This window comes from Danio aesculapii, chromosome 9, assembly GCF_903798145.1.
Source record: "Danio aesculapii chromosome 9, fDanAes4.1, whole genome shotgun sequence".
Taxonomy (NCBI): Eukaryota; Metazoa; Chordata; class Actinopteri; order Cypriniformes; family Danionidae; genus Danio; species Danio aesculapii.
This window is the reverse complement of record NC_079443.1, coordinates 13,798,075-13,810,221: the sequence shown is the minus strand read 5'-3', so window position 1 is coordinate 13,810,221 and position 12,147 is coordinate 13,798,075. Positions and strand designations below refer to the sequence as shown.

At 35.7% G+C, this 12,147-nt stretch overlaps 1 protein-coding gene across 3 annotated transcripts in view; it reads right to left on the bottom strand.

Moving 5' to 3' along the window:
• epha3 (eph receptor A3) overlaps positions 1–12,147 on the bottom strand; it is a 202,178-nt gene that overhangs the window by 70,629 nt on the left and 119,402 nt on the right. For all 3 annotated transcript variants that reach the window (XM_056464942.1, XM_056464943.1, XM_056464944.1), the window contains exon 6: positions 7,094–7,218. In XM_056464942.1, the coding sequence (XP_056320917.1) occupies positions 7,094–7,218 (125 nt within the window). The remainder of the gene's footprint in view (positions 1–7,093; positions 7,219–12,147) is intronic.

Here is a 12,147-nt window from a genome sequence, read left to right as displayed (position 1 = left end):
GTTTGGGGTCAGATTTTTTATTATTATTAATCTTATTTAATAATTTAAATAAAATTATTCTGTTCATCAAGGTGGCATTTATGAAATGCAAAAAATTTAATAAATTGTAAAATATATATTAAGGGCAACGCAGTGGCACAGTAGGTAGTGCTGTCGCCTCACAGCAAGAAGGTCACTGGTTCGAGCCTCGCCTGGGTCAGTTGGCGTTTCTGTGTGGAGTTTGCATGTTCTCCCTACGTTTGTGTGGGTTTCCTCCGGGTGCTCCGGTTTCCCCCCACAGTCCAAAGACATGTGGTACAGGTGAATTGGGTAGGCCAAATTGTCCATAGTGTATGTATGTGTGCGAATGAGAGTGTATTGGTTTCCCAGTAACGTGAAACATATGCTGGATAAGTTGGCGGTTCATTCTGCTGTGGTGACCTATTAATAAAGGGACTAAGTCGAAAAGAAAATGAATGAATTAAATATATGTTTTATACATATTAATTTATTACTTACTGTATGTAGTTTCAAATGAAATCATTACTCCAGTCATTATTGCTTTTTTTACTATTACCATTAATAATAATAATAATAATAATAATAATAATAATAATAATAATAATAATAATAATAATAATAATAATAATAATAATAATAATAATATTAGAGTGATTTCTGAAGGATCATGTGATTCTGAAAACTGGAGTAATGAAGCTGAAAATTCATCTTTAAAATCACTGGAATAAATTATTAAATTAAATTATAAACTACTTTTGAACAGTTATTTTATAGTGCAATAACATTTCACAATTTTTTACTGTATTTTTGATTAAAGATATGCAACCTTGATCAGGATAAGCTTCTTTAAAACATTTAAAAACGCAATTGACCTCAAACTTTTGACCGGTAGTGTAAGTGTAATAATAAAATATGTTTGGAAATTAATCCGCAGTTAAAATGCCCTGTCAAAATTATTTAACAGATGGTTGTTCGCTTAAATAATGCTTACAATAACTTTTTTTAACTGCAAAGTGATATATGGAATATTTCCCATACATTACTGTTTACATTATAGATTAAACAGATAAAATAGGTTGTTTTTTCTAGTTATTGAATTTAATATTCTAATTTAAAAATATGATATGAAAATGTAAATACAATACAAAAAGTGGCAGTTACAATTTACCAGGGGTATGAATAATTTTAGGCTTTAATGCACATATAACCCTTTTTTTGGAATGAAGCTAAAAAATCTTTGAAATCACTGGAATAAAATATTAAATTAAATCATAAACTACTTTTGAACAGTTATTTTATAGTGCAATAACATTTCACATTTTTACAATTTGTTATGTATTTACGATAAAATAAATGCAGCCTTGGTGAGCAGGAAAAGCTTTTTTTTTTAACATTTAAAAATCCTACTGACCCCAAACTTTTGACTGGTAGTGTAAGTGTAATAATAAACCACGTTTGGAAATGAATCCCCAGTTAAAATGCATAGTCAAAATTATTTAACAGATGGTTGTTGGGTTGAATAATGTTTGCTAAGAGAATTGTAAGACTTTTTTTAAATGTTGGGTGATATGTGGAACATTTACTATACATTACTGTTTACATTATAGATTTAAAAAGAGATAAAAAGGATTGTTGTTTTTTTAGTTATTGAATTTAATATTTCAATTTAAAAATATGCAGTTAAAATGTCCATACACAAAAAGTGGCAGTTAGAATCTACCAGGGATATGAATCTTTTCAGGCTTTACTGCATATATAATCCCTTTTAGTTCGAAGGTATAAAAGCTATAAAAGGTATAAAAGAAAACTTTTTTTTTCACAATGATGTCTCTTGTACATTGTCTTATCGTATTTTGGGAGATGTCTGTGTAATTTTCAGGTAAAAAAAAAAGTTGAATAAAAGTATCTTTAAGTGCAAATTTGCCAAGGGTATGAATAAATAAGTCAAATTTTATAAATATATTAAAATAATAATAATAAATCTGACATTTGGAGTTATCCATCAAAGAAAATACATAAAACTCAACATGCACAGATATTTCAACAGCCATAAAATATTGACAGAGGGCTGCTGGTAAATATCTCAATATAATTTTTGCCATATCACTCAGCCTTAAGATTTGGAGAGTGGAAAGCTGAAAGCTGAAATGAACAGCTTGTCTATACCATTGGCATGAGCTTTTAATTTTAACTTGTAAGACCTTTTTGTAATGATGAAGATGAACCATGTCTTGCAGACAACCAGATCCTGTCTACAATTTCAATATGTGCATCTCTGTGTGGTCATACAGTCAAGCCATTTACCCACTAAGCTACGGAATGTTTTTGCTGCGGCAAGAATCCTGGATGGTTGCCATTGGAGACTGTTCTAGGGCTTTCTTTCACACCCTCAGATCCCCTGCCAGTTTGGGAGAGGAGACTCCCACAGTATCAGGGAACAGTTAAGTTCCAAAGCCAGAGTCGAGTGCGGGAGATGCTACCCACTTCACCTAAGAGCAGAAGACATCACAAGATCTGACAGCATGAAAGAGCTTGCTGAAAACTGACCCAAAAAGAGCAGCGCTGATGTTGCACAACAATACTGACCCTCAATCAAGACTGAATCCCTATACGGCTCATTAATCATATTGCATCTGTAGGAAACCAGCAGAGGGCCCGACCGGACGGGAGAGGAAAGATTGTGCTATGTTTTTTTTTTCTAAGATGGACAAGTATGGGCTTGCAGCCCACAAGGGCTTTATTGGGCAGGTGGTGTTTAGATCACTGCCTCCAGCATTACAAGACCAAAGCCAGGATCATCTGGCACTTTCACAGATTGTTAAGAAGGCTTAAAATGAACTGACCTGGTCAGTGAGTACTAAGCAATGTTTCCTCTAAAGTGACTGTGAACTGCACATACTGAGACAAATAAATCTGTGCAGAACGAAGACTCAGAAATGCTAGTGATTTCCAAAATAAAACTAAATTAATGGATGCCATTTTCCATCTCATTTAAAAAAAAAAAAAAACATTACGGAGTTTAAATAGCACTGAAATTTGTGGGCTGCACAATTATATTATGTGTAGACAGGGCTTGACATTAACTTTTTAAATCACCAGCCACTGTGGCTAGTAGTTTTCAAGTAGTAGCCACAATTTTGTTGTTAGAAAAATATATTTTATATGCATAAATTTGATTTTGGTAAAATTACTAAAATTACTAGATTAAAATGTAGTGTTATGTTCACATGCCTTCTCATTCATTTAACCTTTTTCTGGGTTGTGGTTTCATCGCATTGCAATTAGTTTTATTTCACGTGACTTTATTTTCAGTACTCAACACTAAGGATTTACCAATTTTCTCTCTGGCCGCACCCAAACTTATTATTTTCTTGTGATAATTTTTACACAATGTGTCAAAACAAGCAAAATATAGCTGTATAGCAACAAAAAGTAAAAATAATAATAATAGAAGTAAAAAAATATAATTGACATTTAAAAAAATTAATCTCATGAATCTAAAATTAGAGCACCACGGTGGCGCAGTGGGTAGCACGATCGCCTCACAGCAAGAAGGTTGCTGGTTTGAGCCTCGGCTAGGTCAGTTGTCATTTCTGTGTTGAATAGGTGAATTGGGTAAGCTAAATTGTCTGTAGTGAATGAGTGTGTATGGATGTTTCCTGGTGACGGGTTGCAGCTAGAAGGGCATCCACTATGTAAAACATATGCTGGATAAATTGGTGGTTTATTCTGCTGTGGTGACCCCAGATTAATAAAGGGAATAAGCCGAAAAGAAAATGAATGAATGATCTAAAATTATGCACAATGTCTGTCCTGGCTAAAGATCCCAGATCACCAGTTAACTATACATAAATGGATAGTTAATCTCCTATTGAAGCAATGTTATTGTAAAGGGTGATAATTAAACCATTGAACGTGCAAACGGTTAAAGTTAGACCTATTAATAATCTGTTCCAAGCATGGTTAAAGCGAAAGCGGCAAACGCTGCTGCTTCCAAAGAATCTCGAGCTCTAGAGAATAGCGTCAGGACTGTGCATGCACAAGCATCACATTTATCCAGTCTACTTCAAAGACAACAAATCGCACCAGTTGCATTTCTAGACACAGTTACTTCTTGCAAGAAAATGAGAGCAAGCTTTTAAAATGCTCGCGCACATCACATCAGCAGTACGATTGACACTAAAGAGTGATGATGGCCTTTGTCTCGCCGTGCATGTGATCATCCTCTCATTTGTTGTTCAACTGCTTTATTTAACTCGCACAAACAGCTTTTCGATTCTAAGATCACATTTGCACGCATATTGACAACCGGTAATAAACTAACATTCGAATCTCTAGTGCCAAGCCAGCACTGGTAGTTTAAAAATCATTTTCAACCAGCCAAAGTGGCGAGACAGAGCGGCTATTTAACCCGCCACAGCTAAAATCTACCCGCGTTTGTCGAGTTGACGGGTGTTAATGTTAAGAATTAACAGCTACACATGTTAATTCATGTGTTGATTAATAAGAATAGGAGCACTGTCACTATTGTTGAGGATCTTCATAAATCTGTCTATTTTACACAGTTTAAACTGTTGACAATTTACTGTAGAATTTACAGTAACTTACTGGCAGCATTTTACTGTAAATCAAACTTACAGCAAAAGTACTGTATTAGCTTTCATACCGCAATTTATGTTGATGTACATGCATTTACAGTGTTGTATATCATTCATTAATTCACTTTCTTTTTGGTGTAGTCACTTTATCAATCAGGGGTCACCACAGAGGAAGGAACCGCCAATTTATCCAGTATATGTTTTACGTAGCGGATGCCCTTCCAGCCACAACTTAAAGAGCCCATATTATGGCTTTTTGAAAATGCCCTTCCATGTAGTGTGTAACACAGCTCTAAGTGAAGTGAAATATCCAGCTAAGGCTGAAATCTGTAAGTGTACAGTGTTTAAAACTATTGATTCATCTATAAAAGAGTCGACTCATAGTGCTTCAAACGAGTCGCCTTGATAACGAGTCATTAGGTGTTTCGCGATGACGCAGCCACGAAACACAAGCCTCGCCAGTAGTTACGCGCGCAAACCAGGGAGATTTGAAACCTGCGGCCCCGCCCACTAACACAGAAAAAACACTAGACACACACACACAGACGCCGCCGGTCGAATGAAGACACGCTGTGCTCAGATGGATAATATTGACAGTCTCTACCCAAAGATGAGTTGTTAACCTGGTACAGTACACGCGGTTACTCTTTATATTCTCTTATCACATGTAAGCCACGTTAAAAACGCGACGCGTGCCGCTTTGTTTACGGATTTAACGTTAAAGGCTTTTGTGAGCTCGCGTTCCACTGCCGTTTGTCGTTGCTATGGCGATCGATCGTAAGCTAGGAGACAGGAGACTCGTGTCACGTTCCCTAGTTCTTCTGAGGAGCGTTGTGTGTGTGTGTGTGTGTGTGTGTGTGTGTGTGTGTGTGTGTGAGAGAGAGAGAGAGAGAGAGAGAGAGAGGAGAGAGAGAGAGAGAGAGAGAGACTCGCGTCGCTTTCCCTAGTTCTTCTGAGGAGCGTTGTGTGTGTGTGTGAGAGAGAGAGAGAGAGAGACTCGCGTCGCTTTCCCTAGTTTTTCTGAGGAGCGTTGTGTGTGTGTGTGTGTGTGTGTGTGTGTGTGTGTGTGAGAGAGAGAGAGAGAGAGAGAGAGAGAGAGAGAGAGAGAGAGAGAGAGACTCGCGTCGCTTTCCCTAGTTCTTCTGAGGAGCGTTGTGTGTGTGTGTGAGAGAGAGAGAGGGAGAGGGAGAGAGAGAGACTCGCGTCGATCTCCCCAGTTCTTCTGAGGAGGGTTGTGTGTGTGTGTGAAAAAAGCCTTACACTATGAAGCGCGTGTGCACTGTGACTACTTTTATATAGTTGATTACCAGCTGGGCATTTCACTCTGTCTCGTGCTGAAGCCTGTCACAGTCGACCAATCGCAGCAGGCTGTCATCGGTCCAATCAGCGCAGATTAGCTTCGCGCTGAGGAGGGGGTTGGGAACAAATGAATCGCTGAACGATTCATATGGGAGTCGTTGGGATAATTAGGTAAAAATAAATGCAGATTATAAGACCATCAAAGTGTTTTATGACCTTGCATGCATATTAGACTGTTGTTGGAGACCCTTACAACCTAAATATGACCCTATTTCATGTATAATATGGGCTCTTTAACACTGGGAAACACCCATCCACTCTTGCATTCACACACATACATTACAGGCAATTTAGCTTATTTAATTCACCTGTACTGCATGTCTTAGGATTGTGGGGGAAACAATCGGAGGAAACCCACGCAAACACAGGGAGAACATGCAAACTCCACACAAAAGTGGCAACTGACCCAGCCGGGGCTCGAACCAGCGACCTTCTTGCTGTGAGGCAATCGTGCTACCCACTGTGTGTCGCCATGAAGCCTAGTGTTGTATATCTTTACTGTAAAAAATACAGTAAAAAATCATTTTTACCTGTAATACATTTTCATACAATTTATTTGTTCATTTATTCAAATGGTAAATTACTGTATTTTTTTTATTATTGGCCAGATTTATGCTATTTTTTTAAACAGTATTTTAATTGAAAACAAATTGAAAATACCTTTTTTAATGGAGACAAGAGGAGAGTTCCCACAATGCAACTTTAAAATATGGTAACATACTGCAATGTTAATACAGTAAAATACATTTCCTACTACAGTTTAAAACTGTAATTTCAAAAAGTGTTAACAGTGCAAACTATATTAGGGTTTATATAGTTAAACTATCAATGACCACTGACATGATTTTACTCATGTAGCTGAAGGTGTGTCTAACAGAAAAAGGTTTTACTCTGCAATAGTATGGAACATTAATAGTAGGTTAAACATTTAATTTCAGGCAAACATCTCTCAGACAGACACCATTTCGCTTCAAACAATCAAATTGAGCCATATCATATAATGACTTGAAATGCTCGCAGGTATATGGATGTGCACTCTGGACCAAGATTCCTAATGAGGACATACAGTGATGACTTCAAATTAAAATGTTAATGCAGCGAGTGCCCTAAGCGAGACTAAATTAAACTGCTCCCACCTTCTCATAGTATTTGACCTCATAGTCCAGAATTATTCCATTGGGTCTCTCAGGCTCCATCCAAGAAAGTGAGATGCTGTTTCTTGACGTTCGGTCCTTCCTGATGACAGTCACTGCAGATGGAGCTGCGGCGGAAGGACAAAAACACACACATACAGAGAAAAAGGCAGATTAGCTGTTCCATTCTGGCTGTGATGGTATTTCGAACACATAAAGCCTAAAGTCACAGGAAGTTCAACTGACATTTTCATTCAACAATTTGCATCCTGTGAACTGGTTCCTGTTGACTTAATCGAGTTTGCTCTCCACTGGGGGCCAGTTGGAAAGTTGGAGGACTGAAAGACAAATTGATGCAATCAGGGAATGGCTGGTCCCGGGAAACAGTGGCCACTGTTATGTCAAGTCAATACCGCAAAGACTTTTCGTGCTTCAGTACTTTTTTGTGTGATTCTAAGGACAGTCAGATAAGAGAATATTCTCAGATTCCAAACATAATAAAAGCAGGAAAATAACTGTTTAAAAGTTTAGGTCAAAGTTTTAAATTAAGAATTATCTAATCAAGTCTCTTCATCAAGACTGGATTTATTTGAACAAAATATAACAATATTTATTTTAAATGTTATTATATTATCAGTTACAGCTATAAACATTTTTGTATATTAAATGTGATTTATTTTGTGGTTAATATGGGATAATATTTTCATGTAGAGTTTAAGGCAAAACTATTAGCCCTCTTGTGAAATTTTGATTATTTTTCACATATTTCCTAAGTGGTTTAACAATGCAAATGCATTTTTTTATTCTCAGTATTTCCTATTTTTTCCTTCTGAATAAAATATTTAAAACATTGTTTTTACGGTCAATATTATTAGCTGCTCTACCAAAAGGTTGACCATGCTTTTACTGTTTTAAATAAAGACTGTTAAAGTAAGTTTAAAAAGTGACTTTCAATGACAGCATTATTGGTTTGCAAAAAAAAAAAAAAAAAAAAAAAAAAAAACAACCATGAAAACATGTTTTATGAGAATCTGAAATATGTTATGGCATACTGAAAAAATAAAGGTGATTAAGTATTCAAAAATGTTTTATTTAGAATATTCTTGCTCTTACACTTCATATTTTCAGATTTTTAAAAAAAAAAGTATTGTGTGTGTTAACTAGCGACATTAGTAGTTAAGAAATTCAATTCAAAATTGCTTTTCTTGGTGGGGTAGTCAAAGGGAATTTTTAATCTCAATTGGCTACTGAACAATCACTGTTGTCCAATGATTAGCCTAATTAACCTAATTAAGTCTTTACATTGGACTTTTAAGATAAATGCTAGTATCTTGCAAAATAACTATTAAAATGCCATATGCCATAAAATGTCATAATCATGGCAAAGATAAAAAACATACTTATTTGAAATTTGGTATTAAAACTGTTATGTTAAAAAACAAGTTAAAATTGTTCTCTCACAGCACTTGGAAAATATTTATATATTTTTAAAACAAATTCTACTTAAATTGAGTTTTTTTAATACTCTTTTCAATTAATCTCCTAGCACCCCTTCCATTTATTGTACAATATTGTATATAAATATTGTATACAATCCAGCTGCAGCCCAATGCTGGAAAACACCCATACACACTCTCACATTCATGCACATACACTATGGCCAATTTAGATGATTCAGTTCATCTGTATCGCATGTCTTTGGACTGTGGGGAAAAAACCCAACCAACACGGTAAGAACATGCAAACTCCACACAGAAATGCCAACCAGCCCAGCCGGGACTTGAACCGGCGACCTTCTTGCTGTGAGGCAACAGTGCTAACCACTGAGCCACCATTCCGCCCTATATTAAATTCATCCCTCTTAATTTAATCAATACCAATCTGTTAAATCTTGCAGTGAAGCTTTTTGAAAGTCACACATTTTTTAAACACTTTTTGAAGGGATAGTTCACCCAAAAATGTAAGTTCACTCACTCATCACTTGTTTAAAACCTGTTTGACATTCTTCATTCTTCTGTTGAGCACAAAAGAAGATGCTTTGATTAAAGCTCAAAACTTGCTGTAATTAACTTCCACAGTATTTGTTTTTTTTTTCTACAATGGAAGTAAATGGTTACAGATTTTCAGCTTTCCTCAAAATATATTCATTAGTGGTAAAGGTTTGCAACCACATGGGCATGTGTAAACACTAAATACATTTTTCAGTTTTGGGTCATAATCTCTAAATGTGTCTCTTTCATTGTGCTCTTATTTAAACAACGAGTTAGGCACTCATCTGATCAGGATCTTGTGTATCAGAAGAATAATTCAGAGCATCATCAAGACAGATTAGCCATCACATAATTTATTTAACCTTTCAATTAGTGCATTAAAAAATAGTTTTGCACTTCTGTAATTGTGCTAAGTTCACTCGGCTCTAAAGTCTCTCTCCACTCTGGAACTTCACATGGTCACAATCTGTGATCGTAATTCAAGTCAGAGTTGGTGCCACTTTCCTCCTGCCTCGCGCTTGTGTTCTTTTTCAAGTCTATGGCTCTGTAATTGTGAGGCAGCAAGGAGGCCATGGAGGCATCTGACTTGCCTGTGTTTTAATTTTATTAGACCACAGGAAAAAACATGTTGTTCTTTCAAATGTTCAAGCTTTCCTTGATTGTGATTATACAGCCTTGAAATGCTTCGTATGACTTTGTACTCACTCCCCTCCCTTTTTTTCGTCTTTTTCTCTTTGTTAATGAATCCAGATGGGCACAGTCTGTTTTAGTTTGTAGCCCCCTCTACACAACCTCCTTCCCTATGGCGTTCTGATAGGGGAGGTGTTATTGAAGTTTTATAGTGGCCGAAGTTTATGGAAGCTATGATTTATAATGTCTGGACAGCAGGCTCATTTGACACTGTGTATCTTTCGCAGCGTTCACAGTGTGAACAGATCAACTCTGTCTTAAAATCAAAAGAAAGCATTGGTTGCTATAAAACTTTCAAATGAAAGTGACAGCAAAGATCTAGATTATGGTCACAATCCCTAAAACTGAATGAGCTGCTCAAGTAGGGTTAAAGCATTTAATTTACGCACTTATGGGCAGTGTCGAAAACCAAGTTAAGGATTTGGCCTGATCCCAATTCTATTTTTTCACCCCTACCCTAAAATTCGAAGCCCTTCCCCTTCATACTCTGATCCAAGGGCCAAGTGGAAGGGCTTCAAATTTTACCCCTAAGAAATGGGACAGCACCTGCACATGTCATCATATGTCATCACAAGCTCTTACTTCATATGAGATTGACGATGCCGACTACAGTAGTTGTTCCAGTCGTGTTATTTTTTTGGTATTTATCTTCAGGAAATCACTGAAGGCAAAAATATCATGTTATCATAATGATATAATGTGGCAATAAGTTCATAACTGTACTGTGCACTTACATCATGGCCATGGTCATTTATCTAAACACACGAAAACAACAGTAACATTATACCAACTAGACACTGCAAAAACATAATTCCCAGCAACTACTTTTCTGACAGGGTATTCCAGTGTCATCGGGTGAGAGATGAGTGAAGTATGCTGTGGGACTACTATACAGGAGTTATTATTATGGATTATAGATACACTGTAAAAAAATCTGTTATTTTACTTTTTTTACATACTTTACATAAAATAACAGCCGTTAAATTGTAGAAATTTACAGTAAAACAACGGACAGTAAATTACAGAAATTTCCGGTAAATTTCTGTAATTTAACGGCTGTTATTTTACGGGTTTTTTTGGCACCCCAGCTGCCGGAAACCCCGCCCCCCATAAAATAACGGATTTCTTTCTTTTTTTTTTACAGTGTAGCGAAATTTAGAGTTTATTTATTTATTTATTTTTTAAAGCATGACGGCAAAACAAAAAAAACTGCTATGAGTATATTCGATCATAAATGCTTGTTTGATATTTTCTGTCTTTTAGTAAAAATATTATATGAGAGACATGCTTTGTTTACCAAATAAGTAGATATAATTGGATTTGCATTGTAAATGTTAAATAAAGGAAAAAGGTATAATTTTTTATTTTATATATTAAGTTTTTAGTTACAATACTTCCAAAATTCTACGCAGAAAAAGCAAAAAATGTCCACAGATTCTGTCTGGGCCTACTGATGACTGCTACAGTACAGTAACCTTAATGTATACAATGGCGTTTTCACATGCCAGTTGTTAAGAAAAGGTTCATCAGCTTTTTGGTTTGTTTTATTGAAGAATGCTTTCTGTCGGACCCGAATTGATAAGGTAAAATTGTAGCCATGTTGTCTGTTTCATCCACTTACTGTTTTCATACAGAAAATATTCAACACTTGATAAGCCTTAGATGAGTAATTGTGCAGGGGTTTACATTTCTGACATGCACTGCATGCAGTGGACCAGTTGCGACAGATCGGGTCAATCGGAACAGTCACAGCAGATTTGCGTCATGCAAAGAAGGACTTTGGAAAAGTGTATTGTTGAGCAACTCATTTGGGAGTCATTTAGCAAATAAATTAAAAATAAACACATATCATAAGACAATAAAATGTTTTGTTTTTGACCTTGCAAGCATGTAAACCTGTTCCTGAGGACTCACAAAACCAAAATATGAACTTTTCATAGTCCATATTTGGGGTTTTTAAAATAACAATGTCATTGTTAATTAAATAATTTACATACTTTTACTACTTTTGTAATTATGTCAATTAAAACTAAACAAAAATGGGAAAAAAAACATAAGATGTTTTTTCTATTTGAATTTATTAAAATAATATAAATTTAGTTTAACACTGTTCAAGTATACTTTTATGATTTTAGTTTTAGTTCAATTAGGGCTGGGGGATAAAATCAGAATCAATATTTATTGACCAAACATTATTGTGAATATCGACAAAAAGATTTGGTATGAAGTTTTGGTATGAAGGCTATAGTTTTACTAAATGTGGCTGTTGAGCACGCGACTTGGAAGCAATGGCAATAAGCTTATTGTGTAAGTATGTCATTTTCAATGAAGGATTGTTTAGTTATGAGAGACGCCATGGGTGTACAAGCGCAAAGC